This window comes from Metopolophium dirhodum, chromosome 4 (genome assembly GCF_019925205.1).
Source record: "Metopolophium dirhodum isolate CAU chromosome 4, ASM1992520v1, whole genome shotgun sequence".
NCBI lineage: Eukaryota > Metazoa > Arthropoda > Insecta > Hemiptera > Aphididae > Metopolophium > Metopolophium dirhodum.
In genome coordinates this window covers 24,377,861-24,395,391 of record NC_083563.1, presented here as the reverse complement: position 1 = coordinate 24,395,391, position 17,531 = coordinate 24,377,861, and the positions used below count along the sequence as shown (strand labels likewise).

The 17,531-nt window shown below is 24.8% G+C and overlaps 1 protein-coding gene across 5 annotated transcripts in view; it reads left to right on the top strand.

Moving 5' to 3' along the window:
* Positions 1 to 17,531, top strand: part of LOC132943174 (calcitonin gene-related peptide type 1 receptor) — a 153,916-nt gene that overhangs the window by 22,160 nt on the left and 114,225 nt on the right. For 4 of the 5 annotated variants that reach the window (XM_061012031.1, XM_061012032.1, XM_061012030.1 and 1 more), the window contains exon 2: positions 10,990 to 11,144. In XM_061012031.1, coding sequence (XP_060868014.1) covers positions 11,045 to 11,144 — 100 coding nt within the window. In that variant the 5' untranslated portion in view covers positions 10,990 to 11,044. Of the gene's footprint in view, positions 1 to 9,864; positions 10,024 to 10,989; positions 11,145 to 17,531 lie in introns of those variants that run through there. The other variant, XM_061012033.1, reaches the window with a different exon arrangement.

Genomic DNA, 17,531 nt, shown 5'->3' with positions numbered 1-17,531 from the left:
AATAATAAAATATATTAATTTTCCTATTAACTTTATTAATCTATTTTATATTATCAACGACTAAAATCATAAATTAATTTTTTTTTATTCTTGTTTAACCAGAAGATAATAATATTAATTATTATTATAAAAAATACTTGAAAAAATTGGAAATTAAAATAATGAATAACTGTAAATATATTATGTTTATAAACAAATGGAATTAGATAAATTTACTTACCATTTTTTAAATAACACTGCACACGTTTATTTTTGTCGGAGTGAAAATACATTGGTTGTATAAAATGTCACTATCAATTTACAAATAATTTTCAATAAAACAAGTGAGAAAAACGTTATTGTCTGGGACATACACCATAAGGCACTCTAGCTGTATATATCTAAACAACTTTATTAAAAGTAATATAAACCTACTCACGAGGAACAATTGATTTTTTACAATTTTCCATACGAGTTTTTTTGTGTGTAGAACCTTAAGTTTTACACACGTTTTTGACTCTCGCCTCCGTTAGTTATTGGTATATTCAAACTTTGCACGTTGAACTGAACTATATTGGAACGGAATTTTCAAAATGCATTAAACGTATTAAAACTAAATCAGTACTTGAACTAGGTAGTCTAAGTTGCTCAGAAGTTTTGGTGATTTGTTTATGCTTATATTGTATGTCAAGCACAGCATATGCTATTATGTTCTCCTTGTAATCCGTTGATTTAATTTTAATTACTTTTTTAACCGACTAACTATTATGTAGTTTTACTTCACGTCATATTCTACACTTATTTCTGTCAATGTTTTATCTAACAAAGTTTCTGACTTTGAGTGTACCGGGCTATATTTACATATAGGGGTGTGTACATATATAGGAACTGCTAACATTTTGTTCTATTTCTTTTTATATATTTTTAAAGACCCGACACCGGACAGTTATATATGGAATATTATATAGAAAACTTAGTTCTTTGTTCAAGTAGGTATATTAACATAGTTTGATATTTTTGAAATAAATAACTATATCCACAATTCACCGTTCAACTCTCGATCATAATAATAATATGGTATATTATACTGTTTGACTGTCCTTCCCTATCTGATTCAATATTCTTACTTTTTCTTTTTTTCGCTCCTTTCGGTAATTCATCTCACCTGGTCATAATCTCTGATCTGACCTCTTAAATTCAGCCTCTCCTTTAATTTCTATTTAATTAAATAAATTAGTTAATACTTATGCTGACCCCCTAAACTAAAATATTAGGTAATATAAATTGCTATGCCTATTTTTTTAGCTTTTCAACTACCTTATTTTTAATTAATTTTTTTTTTTATTTTACATTAATTTATTATTAATATTTAAATAGCTCCATTAACATAATTGATGTATTATAAATTATAATATTTAAACAAAAGTGCTTAAAAATATATAAAACTACCAACTTTCTTTGTAAAGAATTAAAATATTAAAAACCTAATTACATTTTATTAAATAATTTTAGATTCTGAGCGAAGCGAGGAAGCTAGTGGTTTTACAATGGTGTTTATTTTTTTATTTTTTATCTTGTATGCAAAATTTTTACAGAAGGAGTGTTTCGATTTCAACATATAGTACCTTATCTTTTAGCAAATTGGATCAATATTGTACTTTAAGGATGCCACAGGAAAAAACCATCGAAAAATTACGAAAAACCACTATAAATGGGTTTTAAATTTTTAACGCTTTGTTATCACCATAGAAACGAAAAAAAAAATAATATTTTAATAATAATAATATAATAAATAATAACAATGTAAAAAATATCCAGACTGACAAACCGTCTCCGCTTGGAATTGTTTTTCTTATACAATGATATTATATCATTGTATTCAAGTTAAATACAATCCATTATACATTAACCCACTTGTAATCTACTGTACAGCAGATCGACATCCGCTTACCCACTTTTTTATTTAATTACGATTGCAGTATGTACGTTAATTATTTTGTTTTATTGATAGTGCAATTATGACATGTTAATATAAAACATGGAAACAGTGGTGGAATTTAAAGATCAAACTGAGTTGCTGGATTACCTGGTCTTTTCAGTACTTACCTAATTCTTATGATCATGGCTTACATTTTTTAATTATTTGTTGACACACACACACACATTTTTAAACCATTACATTAATTTGGTCAATTAAGTTATTTTAACTTATAGTTTCTGACACTATATCCGAGTAAAGTGATATGTATTCTTCGTTATTTTTAGATATTTATTGTTAGTATAATCCTATAGGGTTTGAATATTTTCTTTCGGGTTTGTGTTGTGTTATTTGATAAATGCTAAACTAAGCTGAATGGTACTCAAACTTTTAAGTTTCTTGAAAACTTTTCATATTAATTATTTTTCAATATTATAATGGTTCAAAGATCTATTTAAACACAAATAGTTCTTAAATAATTAATTTAAAAACTTTCTACTTCTACCATAATAATAATAGTTAATAATAATAGTTAATAATAATAGTTAATAATAATACAATAATGGGTAAGTATTAAGTGTTTTAATGACTATTAATATTTATATTGAAATATACTTATACAAGTTATTGGCCACGGATACAGCATCTTAACAATCAGAAATATATTTTCATTATATTATTATGTAAAATATATTACAATATCATAGATAGGTATTTTAATTTAATTTCAAAGATTATAAGTCTTAAGTTTTTGAGATGATGTACCTACTTACTCTAATGATAATTTATTAATATATTATTGTTTTTTGACTAATATTACAAAAAAACTTAATCTACTTAAATATATTATCATAAATTCAATTTTATATTTTCATTTTTAGGTAAATTAACTGTAGTTTTAATAAGTTTCTGGTATTATCTGCCAATATTAGTCTAATTTGATGTTTTATTATTGATGTATTATGTATAATATGAGATTTAGGTGGGTTCTTTATTTTATATAAACCGCACAGAAAATAACAGATTTTACCTGTTTTGTGCGGACAAAATTGAGCCATTAAAAAGGTCGATGTCAAAATAGAAGGGATTGAAGAGAACTTGCATGTGGTACCTTTTTAGCGTCATGAGAATTTTACGACTGCTTGAAATATACTGTTATACAACAACGACCACGAGAATGGACTTAACGACGACCACTAAGTTGCTATAGATAATTTTGCGTGTTTACCTTCAAGTGATTTTTTTTAATTTTATATTTTCAGGCATGCAATGAAAAACATTTGTATTTTTGGTTTTTTTTTTTCTAATAACTTTTAATCAGGTATTTAGGTAACTACCTAGTATTATTATACCTAGTAATATACCATTAAAATCATATATATTTTATTATTTTCGATAGTCTTATAGTAATTTTAATCTAATAATTAAAAAAAATATATAATGACAATTAGTATTACGATTAAATAGTAACATAACTTTTTGTTGATTAAAAATGCATAGTATTTATCATTAACATACCTAATGTTATTATTACTATTATTTTGTGGACATTATTATGAAATGGTGAATTGATTAGTGTTGTATCAAACATAATGCGTCCTATTATATTTTTTTCATATGATTTAATTGAACCTTATGTAATTGATTGTTGTTAATTTATTTATTTGATACCATATCAAGAAAGATTTATTTATTGAGGAAATGTACCATTCTTTTTTCTTGTTTTTGAAATCCATTAATAAGTAACGATGATCGATATAGTATTCTTATTTTATTGAAGTTGCATACTTTTCGATCGATTGCAGATTTCACAACACATATAGTAATACGTTACAGATCTTTCTATTTTTCTTTCATAAATACCATGTGTTTGGTGCAGAAACTTTTATTAGTTTGAAACGTTGATCGAACTTTTGTAATATTATTGTTGGGAATAAATCCAGTGTGAACAACTTTTGTAAAACATTAAAATATGTAAGTTGTAACTTCACACCTATGACATTTGAAAAAATAAACACTTAAATAAAAAATTATGATTTTTAATTTATAAGGTTTACCAACATGTAATTATTCATTTTATTCCATTTATATGTATATTAAAAACCATATTTTGCCTAATGATGGTAAAATATATGTATAGTTTTATGATAATACATTTTCTGTTTAGAACAAGAAAAATAAAATTATTAAAATACACATAGGTACTCAAAATTATAAATTGCTATTCGACTATTTATGATTTATGACAAAAACGTAATATTTGTTAAAATCATTTATGTTACGTGCGATTGGGATGTTTACAGACCCAATATTCTTCACTTTTCTTATTTTTGTTGATTGCGTGAAGTTGGCCCCTTGATATATTTTGTGTAGATCAATAAATTACTTGCTCTTCAGTTTAAACTCGACTAGTTTGTAAATTGGTGTGTTGCAAATATACCCGTAGTCAAATGTGTCAAAATGATTATATTTCTCGCTTAGTTTGTCGTTTTTCAATACATAACTTATTACGGTGTATCACTTTCAATAATGTTGTCTTATAGTTAGAGTCGTAGGGATTCACCCGTCACTTTTATCTAATGATCAATCATTAAATGGACATAATATTCAAATAGTTTATCGCGAAGCGGTCAGGACATCAGGGTTCGTGAATAGCGGCTATACTGCTGGGATATATATATATATATATATATATATATATTACGTCGACTATTTAAAGTAGACGTGCGTACGGTCAAATTGATCATTACTTGCATTTAGAGTAGTAATAATTCAACGATCTTAAAACGATATTTTGTAGACAATTATTCATAATATTATGAGTTGATTATAATATTACTATATCCTCAATAAAATGTATGAAAAAAAGTGGAATTAGTACTGCACTACTGCAGTAGATAGATTTCTTTAATGCGTATACCAACTCATTTTATATGCTTACCGTCAAAACTGACAGAACTATTTATCAGATGCGATGAACTTTTTAAATACCGACCTAATCTCGATTTATGTCACGATAAGTTGTATGTAATTTATAGATGTTCAGAATGTAGAACTAAGTTGTTAACCGTAATTTATACTTATACTCTGACTACTCTGTTGGTTATTGGACTAGAAAATAAACAATAAGTACACATTTCTGCCAGAGTTATAACAATTTTAAGTTAAATCGTGATACTAAATTATACTTGTAATACAATTAAATTAATGGAATCTATTCTGCTATTTAATTTGAAGTTGGGTCAATTTAATTTAATCATGAATACATTTACCAATGCAGATACATTAAAAAATATATATATTTATTGCAACCACAATCTATCAACATATTTAAATGACAGCTTGAAGTATTATTGACGAGGCTACAACCAAGCCTTCTGTATATTTAGGTACCACCTAAACATAACATGCCTAATAATATAATACATTCATGAAGTATTTCTATCGAGTTTGTGATAATAATTAATGTGGTTATTACATATTGTGGTTTATTAGAGGATGTCTCGTTTGGATTACGAGTTAACTTAACTATATTAAATAATTAATTAGCATTTTGATTAATGAACTATTAACCAATAAATCAATTAGTTGTTTATAGTTATTTATTTTACAATGGAGTACTTTGTATAAAAACATTTTTTTATAGCATTTTTTTTTGCTGCCTGTAAGTAAGTTCAAAAAGTTCCGTATGTGGATTATGTATTTTATCATCAATATATTATGGGGTAAACAATTTTAGTATAGATTGTTCACAAATCTACTATAGTCTCTCAATTCTCCAGTAGATTTCGATAAAATTATTAAAGCATAAAAAAATACAAATAAATACAAATTTCATTATAAGAACAGTGGTAGGACAGACTATACTAGGAATGGGCCAACTTTTATAACGGAGCTGAGGGCCAAAAAGTAAAAATTAAAATTAAAAATGTAGGATGGACATACAATTGCATACATTTTATATTTTTCGAATCATGTTTATTTATTTTATGTTTACAAAATAAAATCATAGTTTCCGGGACATATTTTGACCAACCCTGGACTGGAATTATTATACGTAAGTTAGTTTGTCCTTGACAATTCTATTCTTGATATCGATCACCTATAGTAATGGTAGACAATCATTAAAAATAGAGAATTTCATATTTATATATTTTAAAATAAAAACTATATTATAGTATTTAGACACGAAAACGTTTTAAAAAAAAATTTCCAAAGTAAAATAAAATGTTCATACGTAGGTAATAGTATAAACCAACCTACCGAAAAAACCTAACTGTTATAAAATGAAAACTTCTAAATGTTTAATTTAATGTTTATTCACATAATAAATATAATATACAGGGTGATTGCACCTTAATAAAAATTGCAACCAGTAGTTTTTCAGGTATTTAAATATTTATGCTTAGGACAATAGTCTTTAAAAACGGTTTTACAAAAATATAAAATATAATATGTTATATTGGATTTAGTATAATATATTATTATACTTTGACCATTTTTACAAATTATAAATGTTGTCAGATTAATATATTAATATACCTATTAATTTCTATAATTTTTAAATCACATTATCCCCCTATCTTTCAAACCCATTTCCATGGACCTATTACCCTTAGCACACAAAGTTAAATAACTTAAAAATTACTCGTTTGAATTTTGATTTTGATACGTCAACATTTTCAGAAAAATTATCCACTAAACAATTTACAGTAGAAAAAAGGGGTTTCAATTTGAAAAACTAAAGTCTGTATCTCCATGGTACTATTTAAGTGAGGTAATTATTACAAACATTTTTAAGAATTTGATAATATTATAGTCATTAACTAAATTCAAAAATTTGAAAAATCAGATTTTGTATAGCTGCATTATTGCAATAAAAAATAGGGAGGGGTGAACATGTTTTGTGAATCAGCCTGTACATTGATAACGGTGCTCATTTAATACATTTTCGGTAATTCGAATTTGGGAATGATGTCTTTCTAGTATTGCAAACTATACGTTTACACTACACACTACACACTACACAGTTAGTTATTAACGTGGTCTGTCACTTATACTTTGCTCATTTCTCGGTTGCTATCTTTATTTGTAATTCCTGCCTGTTACCCGGTAGGTCACAGTTCATTAACTTAATGCCTGTAACCACGGTAACTATGTAGAGTTGACTCTTGTTTCTTGTTTTAGAATCAGTTTACCTTATTCGGCTTATTGGTATAGGTACACACACACCAGGTTGTGCTGAAGGGATTGTTTTTTGGGGTTATCCACGAAATATTGTCATTATGTTGTATTAAATATAGGTAACGGTTATTTATTCAGCAATGAAATATAATTTTAAATGTATTAACAGACAGCTTAGTAGTTTTACAACGAAGTTTTTTAATTCTAGTAAAGATAATTTATTGGTTTAACATTTGTAGGTATCGTCATTCTGAAATATTCTATTATCGATGATATTTTTAGAACTAATCGATAAAATATCATCAGTATTTCTATTTATATAGTTTCATATATATTTGAAGTTATGAAGGAATAAATCTAGCGTATTTAAATTCAAGTATTTGCTCACCTATGCACGTGTACACGTCAGATGCTAATTAAACTATAACAATGAGTATAAATATAAGTAGTTCGGAATTCTGGAAATAAACCATTAGTGCAAATGTATAACCTAAGATTTTTTGAATCTCAAATCATTTGTATTATAGTATTATTACACACCAAGAACGAGCTCAAAATTAATAAGAAATGCGAATAATTAAAATAATTAATATAGGCACACAGTAGGTACCTAATATTGTATGTCGATTAATAAGGGCAACAAGTCGCATGTTGAGGTACCTGACACCTGTTTTGCTTTTAATCAAAATTTAGTTATTCATTGATTTCAACTGAAAATGTGGTGGGAAGTCAATTTTCTTAATGCTTAGTGTTATCATTACCTACTTCATATTATATAGAAATATTATTTAAAAAGTATAGTTTGGACATTTATGTCACGTACTAATTCCAATCATGTATTTTACTATATAATTACCTATTATTTGTCACACACCTGGTGTAGGATTAAATGTTACCGAATGTATTATATCCATTGATTAATCATAAAATAAAATATAAATTGAAAAAGTATAATTTTTTACAACAGAAAAGTTACTCTAAAATAATTTAGTAAGACAATATTATGAAATATGCATTCAAAAAAAGGTGGGTAAGTGGGTATGCTCTGCTGTACAGTATATAGGTTACAAGGGTCACTGTAATGGATGGTGTTAAATTTGAATCCAATGATATAATAATATCATTGTATATACGAAAAACGATTCTGAGCGAAGACTGTCAGTCAGCCTATGATATTACTAAGTATATTTGATGATATGATTGTACAAAAAGTAATTTATTTACCTATTTACGAGGAATATTTTTTTTCAATTTTCAGTTTTTAGCTATAAAGGTTGAACATTTTATATGCTTTTAACTTCAAAATCAATTTTAAATTTTAAATTTGATATATTTTGTCAAAATTCAAACTTTAAATGCTTATAAAAAAAATTGTGCCCTTGTATATTTAATATTTTTTAACTGTTATAGTAACAATATATCAGGAGCCTTGAATTACATTTTCACGCTTTTTAGTCAACAAATAAAATTTTATTGACATTTATAATAAAAAATACTAAAAAATTGAAAATTAAAAATGTCCGTAAACAGCTCAAAATCAGTCAAAATATTTTAAGTATTTTATTAAGTATGGAAATTCATAAAATAAACATAATACCTATGGTGTAAATTTAAAGTATCTACAGTTATTCATTTTTGAATTACAACAAAATAAGAAAATCGTTACATGAGATATCAAAAGAATATCCATATTTGTAAAAATGTGAACTTCAAACGCTCATAACAATTTAATTTGACTTTCCGGTTGATATTTTTTTTCGATAAGCGTAGACCTACTTATGAGGAATCTTGTATTAAATTTTAATATCTTAGATTTAAAAATAACATTTTTATGAATTTTTAACTCATGAATTTCTAAAATAATTTGCACATTTTCACGTATTTTGTCAAAATTCGAAATGCTGTTAAAAAAAAATTGTGACTGTATTTTTAATATTTTTCAACTGTCATTGTAACAATATACTAGTAGTCTTGTATTAAATTGTTAAGCTGTTTGACCCAAGGAGTAACATTTATTGACTTTTATAGAAAAAAAAAAAATGTCCATAAACACCTCAAAACAAGTGATGACTATTTGGGAATTTTAAATGTTGACTTCCCGAATTCACCACCTAGATTCACTTTCCCATCAAACAAGATACTGTTGAAGAAAATCAAAGCAGTTTTATGGCACCAAACGGTGATGAAATACAAAAAAAAAACATTCCTTGTAAAATACTTAAATCAATACATTCATCAGAATCTAAAATGTATGTATATAATATTATACATAGGTAAGTATTTAATTTTCGTATCACTGGAATAATATTTAAGTTTGAGCTTACTTAACACTCAAGTTTTCCACCCTTACTACCGAACCTCTCCCTCGCAATGTAGAGTTATTATTATTGTTGATTTTAATTCGGACAAAAATTGACCGCACTTTTGGTGATGAGTCATACTCGGTAATTACTGGGAGCGCTTAATTCTGACAAGTGTCCAGAAACATATCAGTGGTGAATGTCAACAATTAACTTCATCGTGAATTAAATGTGTTTACCTAATTTAGAACTGTAATTATTTTATTGAATTTTTTAATGGAAATAATTTATAATGTAACCCAATTTATTTAATTGTTGAAATAATCTATGTTTGAGGTCATATTATTCAGTGACCAGTATTTTCTGCTGATACTTAGATATGGTTTAGCCCGGTTTAGGTATACGTTTTAGTTAACAATTTACTTTTGCTTACAGTTGTTTCATTTTCCTTATGATTTATGTGATTAAATATTCTAATTATTGACTAAACCACTAATTAAATGAAATACGTTGAAATATTTAAAATCTTTTATTTTATTGACGAGATTTCGTTGTTTGCAGAAACATTTTGTTGCCATGAAGGTAAAATGCTTTTACGATTTAACCTTAGACATATGTATTTACTAAATTTTAATTTTAATCTATTTGAGTTAGTAATATAATGTACTATCATCTGTGCACTTTTATGGTATTTTTAAATTATTTTTTAGTTATGAACTAGGTATTTTCGTGTTTAAATTAATTTATATTTGCTGTTGAAAATTTATATTTATTGTGATTTGAAGATTGAAATGGTACATAATAATATGCTAACCCAACATTTTACGTGTCTATTTATCACAATATATCCAATATATTATTACCTTTGAAGTTATAATTACAGAAATAGTGCCTTGTTTTCTGTAGGAAGTGAACAGTGTTGTTTCTGCTACATGATACTAATTACAAGGTAATATTTTTTTTTAGGGATTTTTCTACTTGAAAACTTTTACTCAAGCATTTATTCTTCTATGTGGATATTTTTACTCAGGTTATAGAAAATAATATAAGTACAGTCAGAATCTAAGTTTACTGATATACAAACTGACATACAGTATACCATTGGTAAAAAATAAAAATAAATGTATGTAACAAACAACCGATTATGTTGAAGTTGTTTCAATAATAACATTTTGCATTTCAAACTATTACCAGATATAAGCCGAGTTCACATGTAATTGAATCGTGTTGTCAACTTAAAACTATTAAATTTATTATTCAGTATTTTTTGCTATATTTTGCATAAGGAAACAAAACATGGAATGTAAAAGGAAATGTTTGCTATACGAATTTGGAACTTATAAATATTATGTTGTTTTATAAAAAAAAGTTTTGGTTATATTTGTATTTATATGAAATATAGTGTTTTCAATACTTTAATGACATGTTATATAATTGGCTGTGATAAATATTATAATAATTAATTAATTATTGTTAAAACATTTGCGGATACTTATTAATCATCAAAGAATATAATTTGAAGAAACATATTATTTTGTATTTTTGCAGTTGCTGTAAACCAAAAATAGTTTATGCATGAATTGGTTTGACTTTAAGACGCAAAATGACTACAGAAAGTCCTACAGGAATTTCAGCAGAATTTCAAAATCATTTGCGATCGGAATGTGAACTCAAACTTAATGAAACAGTTCACACACATCTAAGTAAGTCATTATGATTTTATAAAATTATAAAAGTAAATTCATTTAGTATTTCAGTTAATTGTAGAATGTAGACTATAACGAAATTTTTTTTATAGCAAATATATCTTTTGTACAATAATTTCTCATATATGTTCTAATTTTTAATCACAAAAAAGGTTACCTATGCATAAATAAATAGAATAACAGGGTAGGTTCCTGCCTAATTTAAATTTCATGTGATTATCAAAATGTATTTTAAATTATGTCTTCTGTCTTATGTCTAAATTGCTATTGTTTTCAATCTCACATGTACACTTCATTTCATTATCAGGTGCAATCGAATTTCACCATTTTAAGACCCTCTATTTAGTATGAGTGTTTGTAAGATGCTTTTAATAATGACGTCGGGAAAATTTAATTACAAGACTTACATGAATACACAATAATTTAGAAACTGCTAGAAGTCTTTCTGAAACTTAATAATAATTATGACACTAACTCGCACAATTTCTTAGGTTACTTTCATATTAAAATGTACCAGTAAATATTATTTAAGCAATGTAATTTCTTTTTAAATTGAATTAAGAAATGTGTTTGAAAATAAAATGTTTTGGTTTTTTCAAAATATCTTATTATTTATTGTGTTGCAATTTATTGTACCTAGGTGTATCATAAACGTTATGTTTTGGAGATAAAATACAATCATTGCTTATACTGAATTTAAATTTAAATTACAATTTTAATATTATATTTTTATTAACATTACAATAAATACCATGTGTCTTGTGAGTTTCTACGAATCAATTTATCTTTGTCGCTTTCTCAAATACTTACATTCAAACTGTTATTAATCTAATTTTAAAACTGTATGTTTATTAAGGGGAAATGGTTCTTTTTCTGTAAGTTTTATTGTTCCTACATTATTAAAATTCAGAATTAGAATTTAAAAACTTTAAAACACGAAATCCATATTTTTGTTGTGTAGTTTTCATTTTCAGGTTTTAAATTTACTTTTCTGACTATTCTATGTCTTACAATTTGTGTGATTTTTTTAAATATTCAAAATTAAATTTCAAATGCTTTTCACATATTCTAATATTGTTTATTCATATTTGTGTACATTTAAAACATTCAAAAAAAGTAATACTTTATTTTCACACATTACCCATTTAATTATTATTTATATAGTTACTAACTTATTTAATTATAATAGTTATTACAACAAACACCTTTTATCACTGATGACAGACGAGTCAGACGACTAGCCCACAGTAATAGTTAGGATTTTCGGGTGTCGCTAATTGGACCGGTCATGCTTATACAGTTCAAGCCGCGTCAGTTGCGTTTATGGTGGTAACAAACACTGAATATATATTACTGGAAATTTATGTTTATAATGAATTCACTGTAATTTTGTCGACGTAATATTTACGAGTAGTACGAGCCACGAGGAATATATTTAGATGAAACTAAAAGTGTGAAGCGTGTTCGTTGTTCAATTTCACGAACATTATTGTAAGCCTATATTTAAGTACTTTTTTTTGTAATTTGGAAGTATAATTATTTGAGTTCAAAATCGACTATGTTTATAGATAGTCCTAGTATGAAAATAATAGTTATGTTGTGCGTTTGTTTTTATATATTTTGTGTAATTTATTAAAAAGTGTAAATAAACAGTAGGTAAATATTTTATATACAATTATTTACGCTGTGTGAAAATACAAGCAAATGTTATTTTGCAAATTTTTCCAACAAATATTTATTTTCATTATACTTATTGAATAAAGGATATTATTATTAAAGGAAACATGGGAGTGAGCATGCTTGATGAATAAACTACCCTGTATATTTATTATTGATTATGTGAATAAACATTAAGTTTAAAAAAGCAAATAATTAGAAGTTTCATTTCATAACAATTATTTCGGTAGATATGTATTTATTACGTTTGAACATTTTATTTTACTTCGGAATATTTTTTTTATAACGTTTTCGTAGCTTACATTTTATCAAAATAGGAATCATTATAATTTATTGTAATATAAATTCTTTGTGTATTTTACACATTTCTCTATATAAAATGTTCTTGACGTTTTTCCGTAGGTACTGGAATTTAAGTTAAAACTTATCCAACAAATAAAACGTATCGGATATATATCATATTTTTCTATCTTAAATTGAAAATAACTATAAAACTATATTATTTTAGATTTAAACATAATAATTGATTGTAGATATTACAGAACGTCAATTTGATTTTAAAGTGCTTAAATATTAGAATAATTTAGTTTTTATCATAATACGTTTGTTATTATGCATATGTATTTCATTAACAATTTTAAATTAATTATTTTCATTTATTTTCGTCTATCAATATTATTATGAATGGGTTTATATAAATAATGAACTTTTTAAACTAAGTATTTTATACTGTATAATATAAAATATAGAATGTCATAACTAGCTATGTCATAAGATCGTCCACCTTATAATAATAATTTATCTTTCTATATATATGTTATTATTAACCAATATTTTTAGTATCTACCTTTATCCAATATAATATTATGTAATTAGTTCAAAATGTTAATGTATTATTATTTTGGAAGTAAATAATATAATCATATTATATTTAAAAAAAATGAACTAGAAATTAATTAATTCAAATAACACACTATAGGTACCTATAATCTTCCCTAAAATTTCAATAAAGTTTTAAAAAGTAAGCCTTTTCTACGTAAGAATGTAAGTTGTTAAGATATTGAATTTGACGTATTGTAGTAAATTATACATAATACATAATCTAAACATCTAATATCGCAGTAATAGAAAAACTTTTTTTATTGTCGATCAAAAATAAATTATTCATAATCAAATAACATTAGTAGAGATATAATGGTAATCATAACCAAATTACAATTATGAAGGTGACTGTAAAAAAATAAACCATAATATATACAAAAAAAACCGTAGAAGACGGAAGTTAACTGCTGTATAGTTGTAGGTTTCAAGTGTATCTCGACATTGTTTAAATCACTGTAAAAAATATAATATAATAATATTATATTATCTTATATTATGAGATCATTTTCACTTAGAATCGATTGATAAACATTGCATACGAATAATTATTTTGAGCGAAACGGTGTGTCAGCCTCTATTTCAAAGGATATTTTACAATTTATTAATGTAATTATTAGTTATTTATTTTCTATTAATAACTGGTTTTTCTTAAAATATCGCATATTTATATAATAGTCGTAATTATTGTAATAATATATCATATATAACTGTTATTAATATTTAATTTGTAAACGATGTACTTACCAGTTACCATTTAATATTGTAAATAGATTCGTGGTATAAAAACTTTTACATCAGTCAAAATATTTTTAAAATTGTATTTAGTGTGGAAAATATTAATCAAGGTTATAAGGGAAAAAAATTCAAGTCCCTACGATTAATATTTTTTGAATTTGAATAACATTATTAAAACCATAAGAGAAAAATTCATAATTTTATGTTTATGAACAACAATTTTTTAGTTTTCATTAAAAGAACTCTAAATGCACATAACAATGTAATGTAATGTAGCTTTACACTATCTAACTGATTTAATTAATTATTAACTTTACTATTTTATTTTATGAAATTATAAAATGTTTGTATGTTAAATTTAATGTACATTCATTAATTTTATTCATCCTCAGAGTTTAAGCGGTAGATCATAATAATATTATTTACACATTAGATTAGGTCTATATTTTTATAGTACCTATTATTAATTCTAAATTACATAAGAAAATAATATAGAGAGTAAGAAGTTATACTATGCTCGTTTATTTAAGCCAGTGAACAATATTGTGTTACTGGCATTGATTAAAAATAAAAACAAATGTCCTGCTATGTGAAAAAATCTAAGTTTATTTTATTGTTTATTTGTTTAATGTTCATTAAAGATGGATTTAATAGGTACATTTTATGAAATTTAATTTAATTTTTTTTTTATTGATCTAAAACAAAACATCTGCGACAACGGCCATCAGTTGTTGTAATAATTAAATTTATTTTTTTAATGTATATTTTTAATTATACACAATGTAAATCATTTTTTCCTCATTATTTTCATATATAAATAAGTACATGTTCTAAATTTACACTATTGGTACAACAATCACTAATATTTTGAATAGGTACACTCCTTTCAAATATTAAGTTATTTTTATTTATAAAAATAATGTATTGTATACTATAAATTATAAAATTATAAAATAATAATAATAATTATTATAAATTATTTTCTTGTAACTTTGTAATTTAGTCAATATTAAAATAATACACTTTTTATTTTCATGTAGGTATACACGTAGGCAAATATAATCTGGTAGGTACTATTGTTATTAAGTAAATTATAGAATTCAGCGTTGTACTTATTTTTCTTATTTTTTTTTTTTAAATTACAAGTTACACTTTTAAAAATTATTTATTATTAGTTTTAAGTGTAATTATTACCCATGTATGGACGAGGAAATACCATTACCTTCGTATAAAATAAAAAAAAATGTCATAATTCAAGTTTAGTATTTTAAATTCATATAGCAATAAATTTAATATTATATAACATTGTATAAAGTCAAAACTGACCGTAGTCACTAAATCATTGTTTTTATTAAAGATTCTGAACGTAGTGATGAATTTATTGGTTTTACTATAATGTTTTTATTTTACATCCAAAAACACTTTATAGTAGGACGTAGGTAGAGAAATAATTTTGTACAATTGTACAATTTATAGACATTTGAACGATTCAACCTATTTTAATTTTTTTTTCAATTTATGGTACTATACAATTTTTATAGCTTGAATAACGTTTAATACAAGGTTCCTCATACGTTTTTTTTTACTGGAAATTAAAAATAAAGCCACATATTTTTTTACGAGTACCCACCTAATTGAGTTAAATATTGACGACACTTAATATTTAGATGTAAAATGATGATTTCTTCTCAAACAATTTTTGTTATTTCTGGTGTAATTAAAAAAATATTAATCATAGAAACTTTAATATTTATTTCTGTCTGTGTCCAACACGTCAAATCTTCTGCAGCCCTCAACGTGTTATGAATACATTTTTTAATGTACTTAATAAATCTATTAAATGTTTTTTTATCGTAGCAGCACGACGTCCAAATAATTCTCAAATTATTATTGTTAAATAATTAATAAAAAAATTGTAAAAATCCTATTATTTTTTATGCTGGCATAATTCATAAATAATATCAGGTGGTGTGTTATTGGCAGTTCATACCACCTGCCCCCCTTTGGCGTTTCTGGTATATGTTTGTCAATAGGCAATGAATACTATAAGCTATTACTTATTAGTGGTGCTAGGATTTATACGCAATATAAAATAGTAAGATATACTAAAATATCGAATAAAAATATAGCAAAATGTTCAAAAAATTAACCATTATTTACCAAACTATAATTAAATAATAGAGTCATACTAGTCATAGATAAGATAATCTTATAATATTAGATTGAATTGAATAAAATAACATTTTATGAAATCTAACGAATTTGTGATACCTATTTCTTAATTTGAAATAAATCCATAGAATTTTTGATTTTTTTTTTTTATAATTTTCCGTCGCAGTCAAAAACATTGATTTTATGAAAACTATAAATACATTAGAAGTGCCCTTTACACTACTTTTGTTTAAATATAGGTACGATAAAACATTCATTTTTCGTATTTTTATTTTAAATATGTATGCATCAACTATACTTAAAATGTGCAAAATCAATTAATAGAGGTATATAATATTATGAATATGAGGCGATTCATGGACATGCCTAACAAAAAATATAAAATACATCCTATACGTCATCCTAGCCTTATTTATTAGATAGTTATCTGTGATTTAAGGTTCATACTGTGGGCTTATTAAAGGTATATTTTTTTCTATTATTAATTTATTATTATAAATAGATGAATCTTTTTTTTTGTGTAAAATCTCATTTATCATCAAAATAAAGCATTGGAAATAATTTAGAATTTAGACGTACCTATATCATGTTGTATAGATATAACATTGCTAGTTAAAATTTAACTAATCTTTAACTAATAACTTAACTTTATTCTGTAATATAATTTTGACAGTACCTATATTATATTGTTAAATAAAATAAATACTGAAATGTTATTTTTTCAATACTACGCTACTATATTGCTGATTATTAGGCAAGCATATTAAATGCACAATAATTATTGGTTTTACAGTACCGATGTTCCATTTTCTTACTTGTTTAATATTATAAATGAATGCCATACAATATCAGTCGTAACAGTTTACATAAATATTGACTAAGCCATTAATTTGGGACTCAGGTATACACCACATGCCG